The sequence below is a fragment of the Xiphophorus maculatus genome, chromosome 10, assembly GCF_002775205.1.
Source record: "Xiphophorus maculatus strain JP 163 A chromosome 10, X_maculatus-5.0-male, whole genome shotgun sequence".
Lineage (NCBI taxonomy): Eukaryota > Metazoa > Chordata > Actinopteri > Cyprinodontiformes > Poeciliidae > Xiphophorus > Xiphophorus maculatus.
The window spans coordinates 13,722,788-13,742,631 of record NC_036452.1 but is presented as its reverse complement, the minus strand read 5'-3'; the positions used below and the strand labels follow the sequence as shown (position 1 = coordinate 13,742,631).

Here is a 19,844-nt window from a genome sequence, read left to right as displayed (position 1 = left end):
TATCTCTGTTATAGACTTGTTAAGAAAATAAGTTGGAATGTGCAAAAAATCTGAACTGGCTGTTTATGCTAACAATAGGTTGCAGATTCCAGTTTTCATGGATTCCATCTTTTATATCTGAGTCTTCAGTTCACAGATTCAACCGTAATTAAATGTAGATGCTTACTAAACTTTCACTTTTAGAAATTTAACACGAACATATGCACAAGTGCATATGTATTTACACAATGTGTATTTACACAATATGTATGCACAAGTGCATATGTATTTACAGTTTTACTACAGTATTTCATGGTGGATGATCAGAGTAACAAGTTCAGCCTTCTTTCCTGTTTCTTTTAATCGTCAAAGCAGAATGAAGGTTGAGTCGATGTGAAACTGACATGACTCCCAATGTGTAGGTTAACATGTAAACTAGTGGGGTTGTTGCACTCTCATTTGTGTTAATCAAACTTCTCTAAGTTGTTTGTGTAATGAAATTACTGCTGCCAGGGAGACCTGGGGGGACATCAATTAGCCAGATAAGCAAAAGATAATAAATCACTTTTTATCAAATGTGCGGTGGGCCTGCCTGTGTGTCCAGTAAACACAATAAAAACAGGAAAAGGTTTTGTTCAGCATTTTGAGGCCCCATAAATCCCAGTGACAAGCACTTTTTTAAAGCTGTGGGAAAAGCTCATTTACATCTGGTTTAAAGCTAAACAAAAAGGATCACAATGATAAGCATTAATATTACTTTTACTTTGGATGATTTATGTCCATGGATATAAGTTTACTTTAAGTCATTGTAGTTTTTCCTCATTTCCTATTCAACAAAGATTACAGCGAAGATTACACGGTTCCAGATAAAGGATGACTGATGGATGAGATGTGATGGATTCTAATTATAGCTGGCAGGCTTTTTTGTTTGTAATTTTTGGGATTTATTGTTCAGGACTATTGTCAAGTCTGGTGGTGGTTCTGCTCACTTTCATGCCTCAGAAAGGGAAAACAAGGCAACTTGGTTTGGGCTGAGAAACAGCACGCCAAGGCTCCATCATACTCAGGAGTATTGTGTTTATTCTGTGAGATGCGTGGACTCCGTGCACACTATCAACTGACGGTTGAGATTTCATAATAGACAGGATTTCCTGCATTTCCTAGGATGTGATAAATTCCTTAATTTTTCACAATCTGAATGGATGCCACCAGGGCAGCCACCACTGGTTGCGCCGACTCTCAACCTTATCACTGCTGTGTTGCATACAAAAAAGTTCAACGTGAACACCGTTTCCTACTGACCAGTTTACTGTGACACCGAGAAAAATTTGACTCTGCGCGAACGACCTGATGAGTGGAAGAAGCTGAACAAACGCATGATGATTTGTAAACCCTGATAATCTTAAAAAAATAAAGTTGAAATGATAAATTTAGATGGCTACAGTATAGGATAATAACCAAAATAAATATCTATAATCATCACTGCAACAATCACTGTAATAAAATATTAGTATAATAAAAGTAATGAAATCATTGTTACATTTTTGCTTGAAATTGTTTGTATAATAATATAGTGAAACCAAGTAATTTTAACCCAAGGTTATCACACGGTGAAAGTTTTACACCACCCCATGTAATGCATATGCTCTCTGCCATGCTGTTGTTTGTAGATGAGAATCTTACCAATCGATGTGAGGTGTCAGCTGTTGAATGTAGAGCCAAGTTGAGTAAAGCACAGATTGTAAATAAAATCTTGAAACAAAACAACTGGTTTATCTCCTGGAAATGCATTGTATTTTAGTCCCTTTTAAATGTATGTATGTGTAAAACAAGATAGGTGAACTAAACAGGATGCTTTGGCCCGGATGACAGCTATCATCCTCTGAGTACATCGGAAGCAAATAATCATTGGTCACTTCCCTCTGAGACGTGGCCATTATAGCCAGAGGTTTCCCAGACTGTCCTGAGGGGGAAAACAGGTTGTAGCACAGTGCAGCACAGAATGCTGGGAGTAAGCCAAATGTCTCCACCAGGTAGCAGGAATCTCACATGAGATGACAGTGGTGTTAATGGATGTGATCAAGGCAGCTGGGTGAATAATTCAGTCCTGCTAATTGGCTAAATTAATAAATAATGCAAGGTCTGTTTGAGGAGGTGCAGAAGCTGCACGCGTATCATCTTATTGGAAGGAGTTTAAATGCTTTATCTGGTGCATCTGTCTATGCTGGTGGCTAAATAAGCGGCTTCCTCCTCCTTATTGATGCCTCGATTGCAGGCGAGGACGTGCCTATGTGGGACGAAGATGTCAAAGTAAACAATCAGCCTGACAACATAATTACATAATAACCCCCGACCCCACCGCAAATTTGATGCTTAAATTGTCTCGGTCTCATGTCAAGTCCCACAAGGTTCTATGCTGTCACAGCAGCAGTTCCCTCTGACTGTGGCTGATCCAGAACCAGCCGACTGCACAGATAAAAAAAAATTACTGCATTTATGTAAAAACTAGCAAAGCATGCTATTACAAATTCCTCGCTTTAGATCTCATACCAGACACTACGGCTGTAAAATCTACCTAGAGGAAAGAATTTTAAGACATGAAAGGAGAGCAGAGGTGTGTCTAGTAAAAAGGAAAAAAAAGATACTGGAGAGAAAGAAAACATAGATTTTACAGTAAAGTTGATTTACAGTATATGACATGTTCAAGGTATCTAATTTCCAGGGGGTGCATAAAATGAAAGTATCGTCTCTTTGTCTCCTGGTAAACGCCTCCAAACTCCTGTAGGGATCCTCCAGGAAACAATCAATACATTGACGTTTGCTCGAAGGATTTCTGACAATCCGAAAGGATCTGCTGTAGAGTTTAATGGGATCTTTGGACATGAGAAAAGCAGAAACAGAAGGCTAATTTGATCGCGGAAGCCAATCAAAGACTAAGTTTGTTTTTGTCAGAACTAATGCTCAGACCCGTCCAACAAAAACAAACAAAAAAGACTCAGATTTCCAGTTGTGCCATTCTCTTTCCATTTTCTGCTGGACTAAATATCACTCTGTGAGATTTTTAAAGCTTTAAATATTGTTTAATTGTGTTTTTTAGACAAATTTCTGTGACTTTCACAAAATAGCTGACGTAGATCTCTACAATTTAGGTGACTACTGAAGGCAATTGGCTACACTAGATGTTATTTAGGGGTGTCAAAATAAAGGACTGAATGCAGAATGCTTTTCAGGGGTTTATGATAAACAAATATGAAAACTATGTATCCTTTTCCTGCTTTGTAATTATGCACCACTTTGTGTGGGTCTATTACATACAAGCCTAGTGTAGCACAATGAAGTTTATAGTGTTGTTATGAAAACGTTCGAGGTATGTAAACACTTTCACAAGACACTGTTTATGAGTATGGCAATGGTCTCCGTATGTGATTCTGAGATAAAAGATATTTCAAAAAATGAAGGATTATATTGTTAACAGGAGCATTTTTGTCAGAGACAATTCTAGAATTTTATTAAAAAATTAACAGCAGCGTATTTCGTACAGATTTTTTTATCCTCATTTTCCAATTCCTGGCTTGCAACTGAAGAAAAAAAAAGTGCCTCAAATGTCTCATTTGCATGCAAAACGTAATTTTAGGCTAGAGAATAATGGCATAAAAACAGCAGAATTCCATGCATGTTTCTTCCTTCTGCTATTAGTTGGACATGCTCGTCTGACAGCAATCTCCTTCCTGCCTAATATACAGTCAGACCTAGTTACAGTAGCAATTACTAGTGTTCAGGTTAAGATTAATTGAATTACTGTGTGGGTTCTCTGCACTCCCCTGTGGGCCCATCAATCACAGGCTCTGCTGTTACACGGCCCCTTTATCACCCTTTTCCATCTTTATGTAAAAAAGGCAGGGGTTGCGCAGTTGCACTCCATCTATCAACGAGCAAGTCCAGGTTGGCAAACTCAATTTCTAACAGATTCCTCCCCTTAATCAAGCCGCCTGACATCCGGTGGTAGTTAGTAGAGTCTGCATGCTTGTTTTTATTATTATTATTATTATTATTATTATTATTATTATTATTATTATTATTATTAATAAACTGTAAAAGATCTGAAAGACTGAAGTTGGGATTCGAAAAATTTTGACCTGAGGTCTGGAAAACAAAGAAGACTAAACCTGTGCTTGTGATAAATTTTATTTGATCATTTGCTGAGGGACATCTTATTTTATACAGTGAATGGATGCTTTATAAAATGCAACCACTCACACGTGAAAAACAAAAGACTTTGTTTGAACAGCTGGATTTCTATTTGAAGAATCAGGTAGCTTTTTCAAACCGCACATGCAACAGATCCACGGTGCTTCTGTTTGAATAGAAAAGCTCTCGCAGCAGATTAAGTGGCACTCTGTCATTCTTTCTCCATTCACCACCTCCATTATTAGATATTTAAAAAATTGTACAGGATTTCCAGTGGTGGTCTTTACTGATGCCAAACCCTAATCTTCAGCATGTTTTATTTCACTCATCACTACTGTGAGAGTCTTTGTTCATAGTGTAGCTGGAATATGCAGAATACGCTGGATATGGAGGTGCTGAAAGCTTGAAAATAACATCTGAAAGAAAGGATGTTGGTCTCTTTGGTGGCGGTGCCAAAAAAGTGCCAATCCCCCTCAAATGGACTCAGAGAGCCACACATACACGCCTTGAGCTCTGCTGCAGTGTGCTGCACGTAGACAGAGGTTGGGCAGTCAAACCAGGGTTGTGCCTGAGGTGTCGTCTGCCATAGCCTCTACCCATGTCTGCTGGGCAGACTCTGCCAAAGCAACTGGCATGGCCGGAACCCCCGATGGAGAAGACTGAAAGCGCCGTTCGCTGCCATCCTATCACCACACCGGCAGCTGCAACGCTGTAGCATTCACACTGTGAATGTTACAGCGTCCATGCCTTTAAGCACAGACACGAGAGGAAAACAAATCCATGTAAGCCAATAAGCTCATGGAAAACACTTGAAAAGACTTTCCTGCTCAGTGAACACACATCAAGAGCTGGCGTGAGGAACTTCTCTGAGTAGCAATTACACAAAATGCTTTACCTGTGATACACACAGACATTTGTGATTTTACCGTTGACCTTTTTCCAACTGCTTTTCTCCAGGTCACTTTAAAAAGTCCTTACTACAGTTTTGGGGTCTGGCCAAAATAACATGTTATTCCATGCAACTGGCGCCCTAAAATGTCAAAAATATGAATGTTTTTATGGCTTCCAAAGGCGTCAAGTGGAGGAGTGTGGTTTAAATGCCTGTTAATAAATGTCAAAGTTTCTCTTACTTTGCTAAATTAGAAATTAAGAAAGCTTTAATATTTCACCAGACTAGGGCCAATGCTAACACCTTTCCAGTGGGAGTGACCTTCTGGCAAAAACAACAGTGTGTGTTTGTGTGTGTGACTTTCTCAGATTAGCAGTTCTCATTTATATTTTCAATAAATAAAAGTGTTTATTTTAATGATGACTAAGAAAATTTTATTTATGAGGAATATACATACATTTATTAGCTCTTATTTGTAATATTGATCACTCAAAGCAAAAGTCAATAATTGTTGACTAATTTTTGTTATATTGAGGCATTGATTAGATTATGAGTAAATAAACTAATTCCATACTAAAGTGTGAACTTGCCAAAAGTATGTTTTTCTAAGGTTTTGGGGTTTTTTTTCCCCGTCAAACTGAATCGCTTTGGTGATCAGACTAATTTTAATAACAGAATAAGATAACAAGCATGAATAAAAAAGCAGTTTTTAAATTATCTTCATTTATCACAGCACTAAATATCGACAAAGATCCCAGAGTAGGAATATAAAATGGTGGACAGAGGAGAAAAGGGTTTCCTTCATTTCATTGGCTCCCAAGATTTCCACAGTGATTGGTCTTCTCTCTTTCTGTGGCTCACTGTTCTCCTGTTTAGTGGAAAATGTGGAGAGCTCCCTTTCCTGCGATAAAGCTGCAGCCTGAGAGATGGGAAAGAGAGATCCATCACGCTAAGGCATAGGCTTACCCCGCCAATCCACACCACAGAGAGTCGTAAAACATACATGCTCCATCCATACATCATTTACCGAGCCCCTCCGTGCCCAAATAACATGGTTTGGCCTCACCGTTTTGAAATCCTGATGCTCTCTGGCAAATCCTCTGAAAGTCTTACTATGCATGAATTCTAGAGGTTGTTTGAGGAAGGATAATACTTAACCACCATTGACCTTTAACTTTATATATAGTACATAAAAATCTTGATTTATTTTTTAAGCTATTCCCTAGAGAGCCTAAGGCCAACATTGCTATACTGTTAGAAAACATTACTTGGCAGGTTTAGATGGATTTGAGAAAAAAAAACAAAAACATCAATGACATTCAGAGAGTTGCCATACAGTGATGGCTTCAGGTACAGTATGCTGCCTGAAAATAGCTTTCTGAGCTTCAGACGTGAAACAATTGCTTTTCAAAAGGTCACACGTCTTAACTTCAGACACAACACAATACAATAAAACAATAGTCTCCATCACAGCTTGACTGTACAAAAATACACAGCTCTGTAATGCTAAGTGCAATAAAAAAAAAACTGACCTCAAGTTCTCATTCGGAAATATGAATCCCAGAATAAATGCCTCATAAAGTCGCGACTGAAAGCTCATAAAAAGGCCAACAGCTGCTAAGCTGAGACACAACCAGGTCATATAGGTTGCCGACTTGTGTACACATAAACCCAAAAGTGAATAAACAACTGAATCCTAGAAACAATGTAACCTGATCCCAGTGTCGGCGTACCATCTGTTGGCGCTGCGAGCTCCGAGGCTGCTGTGGTCGGCTGAAGCCCTCTGGACGACCCTCCTGACTCTGATCAATCACCCTTCCTTTCTTCACATGTTCATCAAAGCCCCAGGAGGTGCTGATCCCTGACACCTGAAATATCTGCACCAAAGCAGGACACCGGCCTCCCAGTTCAGGGAGACAACAAATAGTCTTATTTTAGGTGTGTCAGGTGAATGCATCAGGTGTGAGCAGTGGAGATCCAGGTGGGGTCTGCACCTGCTGCCTGTCCTCACCCACCCATTGGAGGGCAGATTCTCGGGATGCCACAGGGCAGCTGCTGACAGGCACTACTTTTGATATTTCCCTTGCTTCCATCTACCTCCTCAACATGGGGCCTACAAGGGTCAGCTGCAGAGAAGTCGGCGGGGGGGCGGAGGAGGTCAAGGAGTTGGGGGAAAAGTGGGTAAGAGGGATGGGGCGCCGTGGTTGTGGTCTGCATGCCTTCAGCAAGAGGTGAGCGTCCAAGCTGTACAATTATACCCCCGATAATCACTTTCACAATCCAAAGGCAGCTCTGAGCTCATGCTCCGGAGGTCTTTTGGTGATCACATTACCTCCCGTCCACTGAGTGTGTGCCCTCTGCAACCCCTGTCACGACCTCCTCCACCTCCGTCTGGACCTTCCGCTCCACCTGCCCCGGAAAACCCTGCTGCTTTTAACAGATGCTCCAGAAAATCTGAGGCAATTATTGTAAAATATAATATGTAGAATATGTGCAATATGTAGAAAACTTTTTTTTATTATTTATAGATCAAATAAGCATATTACATTACTTAAATTCTATGTTTTTACCTGAGAAATTTGCCAAATTAAATTCAGGAAAAATGTTATTTCAACTTCAAAGGGAAGTTCTCAGTAACTAGGAATATGTTCAAACTGATTGGTAATTTGTGTAATCAATACCAAGTAAACTGACACATCTTTAGGGCACAGGGTATTTCAGTGGGTCAAATTCATGATGTTTAAAAACTTTCCTAGATGTCATAATTAAAACTGACCTTGACTAGGGTCAAACGTCCAAACGTTAGTCTGCTAAAAATATTTTTTTCCTACTATTTCAAATGTTTCTGGAGTCTTCCCCTCACTAAAATACTACATAAACAGGATTCCTAAACATTTTACAACTAAAAATTCAATACATTTACTGACTCAAATATCCAAAAATATCTCTGTAGCCATATTTTTATAACGGACAATGTGAATTTATGGTAGATATTACTGCAGGGTCCAGGCTGGGTGAATGGGTCCCAATTTTTCACACGGAACAGTAACTGTTTCTAAATACATGCCTTCCTCTGAAAGCCTGTTGCTTTTATCTCCAGGTTGCCATAAATTTGCCCTAATAGAGATTTTCAAATTTAAATTTGAGATCCTAATTCATATTCGTCTTCTCTTTAAAGATTACTTTCATTGTCACTTTCAATAAATTATGTTGTTTCCCATAAAAGGTCCAATCAAGGTTCCCACCTTCTTAAGGCTAATTAATTAATTCCCACTTTAAGTTTCTTTTTAAAATATTATTGCTCATATATAAAGCTGTGAATGATTGGATCTTCTGACTAAACAGAAGATTATGAAAAAGATCTGTTAAAGACATGTCTATTTATCCAGGCATTTGCTTAGGTTTAAAAATACTTCTTCATCTTAAATGTATTTCCTGCCTATTCTTGTCTTTTCAGACTTGCATGAGTTCAGGCATATTTGCTTGCTTTTATGTTTTTACCTCCCGTGGTTTTGAGTTTTATGACATTTTCTCTTATCTTATTTCATAGATCACTTTTAAAAGCTATCTGTGGAAATGCTTTGCGAATAAATTATTCATTTATTGATATATTCTTATTTTTTAACGTCCATAACGTAATAGAAAATTGAGAAAGGCAGCAGCTTTAAATCAAACCACAAACAAATTAAAGAATTCTAAGATCATGTCCCTAGTTTTTATATCTGTGCATGATAGATATTAAATGATGTATTGAAACTATCTTACAAAAAAATCCACCTCCAGATGAATATTTTTATATAAAAGTGAAGCCAAAATTAAAGGATTTGTGAAAACTAAGAACACTCCTAAAAACCTACACATAAACATGAGTTAATGTGATCATAGAGTTAGTATGTTCAGTTTCAACCTTCTGAAAAACAGCAATGGAAATAAAAAGTATCACAGAGCTAATTAGATTAAGATTATATTTTCACAGAAATTGTTCCTAAAAAAGGATTTCTGCTGGACTGAGTCTTCAATTGCAGCTGCTGTGTGTTTCGCACCAAAGCAGTCACTAGACAAGCAATGCTCACATGCAAATAGGAATTTTTTTTTTTACTGCTGTGATTTAAGTATTGTAAAATTTCCAAGGGGCTGATTAAATTACAGAAAGCTTTGTATAACATGAACACAACATTCCTGTTGTACGACGAACACAAGGTCTTAATGTATAACCTCTCCCAGTTGGAGTTGTGTCATTCTTTCCAACAATTTGCAGAACTTCACATAACGACAAAAGAAATACGAATCAACAGCAGATGAGGACGTTTAAACTCAGGCGCCCAGATAAAAGAGCCAACAGATGAACATTGAATTAATGCTGCTTTTTATGAGTTTTCTACCAACTCTAAACGGTCTTTTTATAAAAAAATAAATAAAAAAAACATTTGGCCAAACCAACCTGCTGAATCGGTAACAATTACAGAGGGGGAAAAAAAACTGTAATGGCTTTTAGAAAACTCATGGATTTCCAATAATTTTACTTACTTAAAGAATTACATTTGGATCTTAAGTTATACTTGAAAATCAGAAATAAAATCCTTAATTTGCGCTGAGTTTATCCACATCTAAAACTGTCTGGCGGCACTAATCACAGAGCGACAGAGGGAAAAAGATCTGCGTAAGAAGGCAGTTGCAATCACAAGTCAATACTGGGTCATTGCATTTATAATCAAGAACTGTTTTTTTTTGTGTGTGTGTTTTTTTTTACCATTACTGAACTCCGTCTTAAGTACCTGCACTGTTAAAGGAACGGTACAGCTTAAGATAATGTGATTTTTAGGATTTTCCACACAAACATATAGATTTTTTGGGCTTTTTTCTGGTTTTACAAATTTAAAAAAATCACATAAAAAATTTAACTCCTATAAACCATAGGAAAACAGATTTCCTCTAAAGCACCTGTTTACTTTAGTCACCTTTTTAAGCACATCCGCATATAGTTGAGTTTGTTCTTTGTGTGGTCATACATGTTTTTATGGAGCGTAATTAGCCCACTCAGGGATCAGGTGAGGCCTAATCCAACCGGTCTTTAGCCGTCTGAAGGACAGGTGAAAGCCTGGGTGTTCAGTAACCCAAGTCGGCCAAAAACATAATAGTTACTACTCTGTTGCACGGACCTCCGCCTTACTTCACAGTGCTTGTGCTTGACCTGCTTGTTCGCTTGGCGTGTCCATTTCCACAACAAAAGCCGGAACAAGAACAGGTTGTGTGTGTGGTTAGACAGAGTAATGTGCGGTGAAATGTAACACCAACTGACTGGATACTTGCTTTGTTTAGTGTGTAAAAAAATCACTCAAAACAATATGAAGCATCTGAAATTTGATTTTGATTTAAAAAAGTAAACTTCAAGGGAACACATAAACGTTCTCAAAAAATTATTGTGGATTCAAAAATAAATTGACCCCTTTACATTTCCTGGTTCCCTGGGTACAAAGTGTATAAAGCCTTAAATTAATCTTGTAATTGCATCCTTACGCTCAGCTTTTTAACAATCACATAGAAGATGTTTCATAAACATACCATACCACAGAAGAGGAATTTTAAGAGTTTCTTAAAATAACTGTAGCCCAGCAGCACGGCGGCAGCAGCAACTTTGTCAAGGAGTTTGTTGGTTTAGCCATTGCAATCAGACCGATTTCTTGGTTTCGACAAGCACCAGTGAAGCACAAGAAAATACCTTTGTATGCCCTCAAACCAACAACTCAGAATGAACAAAGTTCAATCATAATCTTAGTGGAAAAAAAGAAACACAAGAGCCATCAACAGGAGGACTCTCAGGCGTTGTAGTGAATAGCCGACAAGATGAACTCCAGCTGAGTGGACTGTGTTCTTCTAACAGTTATTTATTCCTCTTTCTAATTCAAGGATCTTTTTGTTGTTTTAATGGGCAGCATTAAGGTGGACCGGCACGGAGGTCTGTCCTCGGAGCCGCGATCCAAATTCCAGAGAATCTTGGCAACTCTTCGGGATAGATGGGACCCTCATGGATATAAAACCCCACAATGGATGAATAGGTAAACAGAAGAGTGTGAAAGAGTGATGGCAAAAAGAGAATGTTCACTCTCAGCGAGGCACAAAGAGGGCGGTGTGTGAGTGGGAGATGGGAGAAAGCCAAAATCTTTAGGGGGAACAAAGGGGAGGGAGTGAGAGGGGGCTCTGAAGGGAGTTGTTGGTGAACGAGAGTAAAAGTTTGGTCTCTGGGCTTTTAGGCGATGCTGTGCGTAGTGTTAACTCAATCAAAAGGGTGAATTATACCTCCTGAGACACTCAGGTAACCTTTCATTATGGCCCTAATCCTTCTTAATAACAGAGCCGCAATGTCGGCAATGCCCCATTAGACAGAGAGCCACTGAGAGGAAGAGCCATTATTCCCCACAGGCCTGCAGAAATGTGAACACACCAACACTCACTCTCAGAGTTTCAGCAGTGACAGATGAAATCAATCACAAATTCGACATGAGCTACAGAAACTCCTCCATGAGGAAAAGGAGACATTAAGGGAGAGTAAATGTGTATTTACGTGGAATCTGGATCTCTAAAAGCAAAAACAAACTGCAAAAGCCATGAACAAGTTTTTAACCTTTCTGGTTAACAAAAAAACACTTTCACTCCAACCTTCCTGAAGCCTTTAGGGGAACCTAGACCGGCTTAAAATGTTCCAATTTCAGAATCGTAAACATTTTCCAACATATCACTTTAAAGTTATTTTACTGAGTTGCCACGGTGACATGGTAAAACAGCATCGTCCCCACCCCCGCAGGTTGCTGCCCACTGTTGTTCAGCAGGCTGAAAAAGAAAGATCACTAGTATTTCCATGTTTCTGGCTGCTAAGAAACGCAGGCTTTCACAGAATCAAGCAACACCATCCATCCAGTTGACATTGTTTCTAATATTGGTAGCAAACTAAGAGCAACATTTAAGCAGCTCATAATCTGACTAATTGGCCAGCTTTTATCATTTTGTTTTACTAGTACTCTTCTATCAAAAATGGCAAAAAGGTTTTAACACTCATAGGTACAATATTTTTGCTCTAGTGTAAAAATTAAAATCCTAGTGACTAAATGCTGTAGAGTAGACAAGTGTATCATTTTGAAGTTTTGTGTAAATATTGTTAGCATTTAGGAACATATCTGATTTTGTAACAATTTAGCTTGTGAGCTATCTGCAGGATATGTATAATGGTGTAATTGTGGAAAAAATATTTGCAGAAAATTTAGAACGACAGAACAAATAATTAAATCATGTGTGTGTCTTACCATGACAGGTTTAAAAAGAAATTAGGTTACAAATGTTTTGAGAAACGTTTGACACAAACTCTGACTCAGCAGAGAAAATGTGAACCACAAATTATCAAAAATATTTTAACTACTTGTTTTTCCTCCCTTGGTTGTTTCTAAAACTGGCTTGAAGTTTGTTTCCATGGGGTTTGACTAAAGAAGCTAAAGGTGGTCAAGCCTGAAATGTGAAACAAAATGAGCCGCTTGATAACATCTAATAAAACCAGAGCCAACGCAGCTTCAATAAATCAACAGGCTGTGCTGATTTCAGCAGCAATTAGGCTACTTCTGAGAGTTGAGATTCAAAATAAAGATTTCTGGACTGTGACATGTCTTTATCAGTGATGTATGGGAGGCCAAATAAAACACAAGAAAAACACTATCTATCACTGTGGCAATTTAATGGCTCAGAACAGCATAATCCAGTTCCTTTCAAAGATTCCCAAAGATTCTGACTGAATGGCAAGCCAAAACAGACACAGTCCATAACTTACGTTAAGGGAAGAGAATTGAACATAATGCTACATAGTTGGACAATGGAACTTATTAATATTTACGATGTTGAAAGCAAAGTGCTTATTTGGAGAAGCAGCAAAACCACTATTTTCATGTTCTAATGACTGACTGGAGCTGCAAACAAAACAAGTTAAGGGACAAATGATCAAAGAGTCATATCAAAGAAGAGAAGAAGCAGGCTAATGTTAGGTTAGTATCTCAAAACCATAAAGAAATCAATACAGCAGAACGGGGGTGGTGCAAAAATCCAGAGGGATGAAATATTAGCCACTCTCAAATAAATAAGAAAAAAAAATCCATCCTTATTTGAATATGAAAGAGTCTGATGAAATACAACTACAATCCTACTGGAAACCATTACCATCCTACTGCAGAGTTTAGTTTAGTTTTTTTTTTTTGGCAGTTGTAGCTTTAAGACTAAATGTCTTAAAATCGCAAAGTTGTAAGTTTGATTCAGTTTCTCCTGTCACATGTTGATGGGCTTTGATCCCAACTTGCCTTCCAACCTCCATATTGTTGTGTGTGTTTGTCAATGCGAAAGCGTGCATCTAGCTGTAGTGTAGAGCTCTATCAGTCAGTATGACTGGAAAGGTGCTATATTAATTCAGTTCGTTACCATTACTTTTTAGAGCTTTACTGAAGTATTAGGATAACCCACAACAACACAGTTGGGTTATTCTTATATTGATCTATTAAAACTTTGTACATAAACCATTAAAAATAAATAGTTTTTTTTAAGGTTAAACAATGTGCTTAATTTGTGAAACAGTTTTGAAAATGAAAAACATTAAAATTTAATTTGGTATTTAACAGTATTCAAAACTATATGCATTGATAACTGTATCAGGACGGTTAATAAGGTCATAAAGCTCTATAGTGAGGGAGCACATTGAAGGCATGCGAGTGTCATTTATGCACATTTTATTCTGGGCAATCGCAACTTTTAACTTAGCTGTTTTCATATCACAATTTGATGTTACACTTGTAAAAACTTGATTTTATTTACTCTTGTTTGCAAATCTGGACAATTTGATTTGTTGAGACATGAAAAAATAATGAAGTTGAAGGTTTTTCCAAAAGAATATGCGCTCATGCTTTAATTGGAACGTTTTGCTTGCAAGATATAAGCTAATTAAATACAAAAAAACCAAAACATTACTCACTGGCCATTTTAGACCTTTAATTTTATCTATAAATCAGATTTGGACATTTTAAAAAAAAATCCTGGAATAGGTTGGAATTCATTTTAGAGTTTTAATATTCTGCTTCATTTAAGCTTGAGGAACATTTACACAAATTAGACAACTTAAGTAAGTGCATTTTCTTTCGTCAGCATAAACTATATTATTTGTACATATTTACCTGTACCACTCCAGTCCGTAGTCATAGTTACGGTCGAAGAAGTGCGGCTCCGCTCCCACTGCCCTGATGTCCGGATGTACCCGTAGAAACTCCAGCAGAGCTCGGGTCCCTCCTTTCTTCACCCCGATGATGAGAGCCTGGGGCAGCTTCTTGCTCCCCTCCCCGAGCGGGCTGATTTTACCTGCGAACCTGGGAGAAACGACCAGGTCCTGCGGCGGCGGGAAAGCAGGGAACTCCTCTGGAAGCTGCCAAACCGTCGGCCCCGCTCGCACAGCCGTTGTAGCCCCTTCGGCGACCCCGTGGCCAGCGGCGCGCCTTTCGCTCACGAGCCGCTTGTTCCGCGGAGAGCCTCTGACCGGCGAAGGCGAGGCGCAGCGGTCGGTGAGGAGGTGCAGGAGGATGAGAGGGGCGAGGAGGGAACACAGCATGACCACCGCTTTCCTGGACGGGATGCCTCGGGACGGGGCGTCCAGTTTGCGGATGAGGCTAAAAGCCATACCGGCTCCGGTGAAGGAGCCACAGCCATGCTAAGCGAACATCACTGAATCCACTTTCCATGAAGAAAAGTGCGAAAATAATCTTCATCCACACTGCGATGTGGAGCATAAACCCTCCAAAAACAACACATGGGACTTAAACTTGACATGTAAGGCAGAACTACCTTAAATGAAACAAAGATAACCCCGCGAAAGTGGAGGTGCATTAATTAAAGACTCGGGTTATAGTCAGCGCCTCTCTCCTGATGTAGGATGCTCCCGATTCACCAGCTGCACGTGTATAGAGTTGTAAACTTGTCTCACACGTCAAGTTCAATGACTGACACGGCACCTGACCAATGGGAGGGAGAAGAGCGAACCAAACAACCAATAAGCTTCCAGGTGGGTGGAGATCATGATAAGCTCTCTAATTTGTGAAATTAGTACATAAAGTTAAAATTATGAATATAGACTTGAAGAAGAAAGCTAAAATACTCTTGAATGATTAAAATACATTTATTTTTACGTTTTAATATTAAGGAAATCCTGCGGGCATTGAATTCAAGCTCCAAATGTAGACAAAAAGTAGAAGTTGCTACTACAGAAACCTACAAGTTTCACATTAAAGAATACACTATTGTGGATCAAGGAAATAGAAGAGATCTGTTAAAAAAAAAAAAAACATGGTTGTGTTGCAGAGTCCAGAGCATTACAGCCAAACTAAAGTTTGGGAGAGACAACAAATGCAAAGGCAAGGATTACTGAAATAATGTTCTCCCCTTTCTATTTGTTGTCTGTAGCAAACCTTAGTTTGGCTGTTGTGATTTTTTTCAAAAAGCAAAGGATTTCTTTTTCTCCAATGATAGCTAAACTTGTAAAAGTCTCTCTGATGGTACAGGTGTGCATCTTCATACTGCAGATCCCCTGATGACCACTTTGGGAGTTTTGGAGTCTTTCTTTAGCATCTTGCAGTCTGTTTTCAGAATGAACTTGCATGCTTGCACGGCTAGATCTTGACAGTTGTTTGAATGTGCACTATTTTTAGACTGTTTTTCCTCTAGTGCCGTTGATTTCAAGGATATTTTGAGACTTCTTTAAGTCCACAAACAGAATCATAAGCAGCTGTGAACTCTGCCAGGCCTCCAATGCGGGCTGAGAGGAGAAATGGTCACACCTATAAATCTGCTTCCCGCACTCAGCCATGGTCTAATGTGCATAATATTTTTTATGTATGAATTTAAGAGAGGTATGGACAAGCTTAAATGAGGTGCAGTATAATTTTATTTTTTCGTAATTTTTTTTTTTTTTATGCTTAAATTTCTTTTTATTTATAGTTCCCTTTACATACAGATTTAGGTATAAAAATTAGGAATTACTGCGACAGACTGGCGACCTGTCCAAGGTGTACCCCGCCTCTCGCCCGGAACGTTAGCTGGAGATAGACACCAGCACTCCTCCCAACCCCACTAGGGACAAGGGTGTTAGAAAATGGATGGAAAGTAGGAGATACAATATTTTAAAATCATGAACATAACATTTTGCACGGGCTTTAACAGCATTGACTAGCGTATCAAATCTGCTGATTTTTAGTATATATGTAATTTTTAAAACTTTAAATGACAAACAGTATTTACTGCAATAGTGACGTACCTAAACATAACTCCTGAAATGTTGTTCTGGCTATTGATATTATTAGAGGCTTCTGATTGGCAACACATTACAAAACCTTGACACAGTTTTATGGGGTGAAAATTGAAAACTTTGGGGTATTAACACATACTACAGCATACTCATAGCTGCACCTTAATAGTAAGTCTCACTCATGAAATTAAATGTTTATTTTGCACTTTTTAACCACAGATTGTTACTCTAGCATCACACCTTAATGTAAAATCTCTCAACATTATCACTGCTGTTTTCAGCTTGAGTAAGGCCACCAAAGAAGATGACCTGGGTCAAAAATCACTTTTTATGACACACAGAAGAACAAAAAAAGAGAAATAATGATAACGGAGCACATAATTCCTTAACAAGTGGACAAGAACAGAACCAAATGGTTCACATCTGCTCCTGCCTTCCGAGTATTAGCATGAGAATGTGCAGGCAGTGCTTCAATGCTGCACAGCTCACTGCTCGAGAAAGCGGATGGAGACCTCAACAGTGGGCCGCATTGCCAGTGCCAGATGTCCCCCATGTTGTTGGGACAATACAAGAGGGTGTCCCGCATTTAACAAATCACACCCCGTGTCTTTTCTGCATGTCCTCGACCCTGGAGAAGTGTTCAGCCCCCTCAAACGAACCATGATGACACTTAACATACCCTCACAGAAGGTCAAATGTCTTCATATCATGAAATACCAAGAATTATTTCTATTTATGATCAATTCAAAGCTAAAGTTTTGTGGAATTGCTTTAGCAGTGCCTTTCCATATTAAGTTTAAAAATGAATCTTTATAGGGTCGGTCCTGATGTGCAGTGTAGCGGTCTCCGACAGCACTGGACACAGGGGTCACTCAATAAACTTAAGGGTTCAGACATGATTAATGGTAGAAGAGCAAGGAATGCAAAGTGCATTTCCACAAGAAAGGTACATATTTATTCTGACATCTGCAGCTTTAATGTCCGTGAGAGGAAGTCTGCAGTTTACTGTATGAACGAGTCGGATCTAAATCAGAAGTACAGTTGAACTACACTTTCGAACTATGTCATAAAAAGAACACCAGTGAAAATAATCATTGCTCGAAAACTACTCAGGCAAGTTAAATTACTTTACTGAAAAATTATATTTATATTAGAGTAGTAAACATAACCATCCTATTACATCGGCCATGTGTTTTGTTTCATCTCACTTTTACTTTGAGCAAATGTTGTGGGGGAGACATTGTTATATTAATATTTTACCAACGCTAGAATCAGTAACTATGCAACCCAAAGAGCCTCAACTAATCAATAAGTGTCTAATACTATACCTAATTGTAAAAAGTTACAATTTCAAGCTTTATAACTATTTACTTTCACTTTTTTCATTTAACTGTAAAATAACAAAACTACAATAAGTTATTTATATTTTTAAGCTTTGGAAAACCAAAAACATTAAAGTTCTAAAACAAGGAACAAAAAATTCAGCCTTGAGTAAAATCTATTTATTTAGAGTATATATTTCTTCCTATAGATATAATCCATCTTCTAATATTCCTTGTGGTGACATTTGTTGAATTGAAATTCAACTGATTTGTAATCAAATCAAAGCTAAAGCACTGAAAATTTTTACTCATTCATATTGCCTTTGTATCTAGTGGCTCATTTTTTCCTAATTTATTTGGTCAAGGTTTGTGAGGGGCCACATTGGAGGGGCCACATGCAGATCTGGAGCCACAGGTCGCAGACCCCAGTACTAACTCTGCCGCTCAGCTTGGAAGTAGCTCACTTTTACTGCCGATCTGGAACTGGCTTTCTGACTTTTTTCTATCAATGTTGATCAAAACATTATGGCATTGATGTTTATTATTAAAATAATATTTTAATTCTAAAGGTGGGTTGAGGTGTTTTTCTTGGTTTTACAAAAGAAAAAGAAAACTTTCACAATTATGGCAAAACATTCAATTTGTTAGTAGAAGGAGACCAATTTAGGGTTTTCTCATATTTCAAAGGGTAACCTATTTTAAAACAATGCAGGTGGTTAGCAGATTAATAACACAAAAGAGCAGAACCTTGTAGTCTCATTGCATTGTGGAAATTTAATGTCCTACAAAACATAAGAAAATTATGTTTCCCTCTGCTTCTATAATTAAAAACATTACTTTTTTTTTTTTTTTACACTTTTGGTCATAGTTGTTATAAGCTACGAAGAGCCACATACAGCACTGGGATCACAAAAGAAATTTTACAGTTCAATTTAGATGTAGTATAATGTTATTGCAGAAACAAAACTCGATCATAATTGAAATAGTTGAATAGCACAAATAGCACAAATCCTTTAAGCTATTAATTGTATTGAGCCAAATCTAAATATTCTAACAAGAAGTATATTTTTAATTGATTGATTTTAAGGTAAAAATATATAAAAAATGTAATGTATTTAATTCTAGTACATTATTTAAAAAATCTCTGGCTACTTTTCAAATAAGGTCAGCATCTAATCTGAACATAATGCATATCCAGTCGTAAGATATGAAAGATTTAAAATCTCTGATTAAAAACATTGATTATTGTAATACCACAGTTGTCATTAGTGGCGTCTGAGCTGGGACTCTAAAGCCGAGGCGTGCCTGGTGCAATGTTTGCGCAGTGACACACATTTCCTTAAAAAAATAATAAAACAACAACAACAGCATTTAGTGTGTAATTACACACACACACACAGACATTGGTGCTTTAAGAAAAATGTGCAAGCAGTCTGGAGGGCATGTAAAAACGTAATTCGGCTTTCATCTTCGCCGTTTATCCAAATTGCAGCACTATGGTTACACTGACGCAGCCGTTTTGGAATCTTGGATGCAGAGCTGGGGTTTAAGGTCTAAATGGGAGTCCAAACACAAACTGTTTGTTATCCTTTGACAATATTGTTGCATTTTTACTTTGCATAATGAGCAAATTCTCATGGAATGCCATGGGAAAGCGAGCAGAGTTCCGAGGCAAAGCCAAATAAGGACCAACTGAGTTATCTGTGTCTAAGTGTTGTTTCACAGAAATGTTTAAACCATCCATAAAAAAAAACACAAAAAAAACGGTGCATCAGCGTTCCCTCAAACGCGCCATCAGGAGTGAGAGAAACTGTTTCCATCCCTGAGTCGGCCAAGTTGTTCAACTCAGTCCCTCAGCCATGCACATAATCTCCAGACAGGTTTATGAACTGAGGTTTGGGACCTGTCAGTTTGGAGGAGACATCTTTACTGCCGGCATTACAGCTTGACGGTTCCCAACTCGAAACCTGTAGCAGTAAAATTCGGCATTTTAGATTTTTTTCCAGACAGTTTTATTTTTTTGTTTGGGCAGATACCTTGTCTTAAAGACAAAACAATTGAGTAATGAACAAAAGAGGGGTAAAACGTTTTTTTTTTTATGTTCAGAAATTACATGGATTGTAATTTATGTAATGTTTCATTTTTGGCCCAT

The 19,844-nt window shown here is 38.2% G+C and overlaps 1 protein-coding gene across 1 annotated transcript in view; it reads right to left on the bottom strand.

Annotated features, from left to right (window-relative positions):
* The window catches only part of LOC102229454 (heparan sulfate glucosamine 3-O-sulfotransferase 3A1-like), a 34,092-nt gene extending 19,087 nt beyond the window's left edge, over positions 1-15,005 (bottom strand). The window contains exon 1 of the mRNA XM_005794699.2: positions 14,254-15,005. Within this exon, the coding sequence (XP_005794756.1) occupies positions 14,254-14,750 (497 nt within the window). The 5' untranslated portion in view covers positions 14,751-15,005. The remainder of the gene's footprint in view (positions 1-14,253) is intronic.
* Between the last annotated feature and the right edge of the window lie 4,839 nt (positions 15,006-19,844).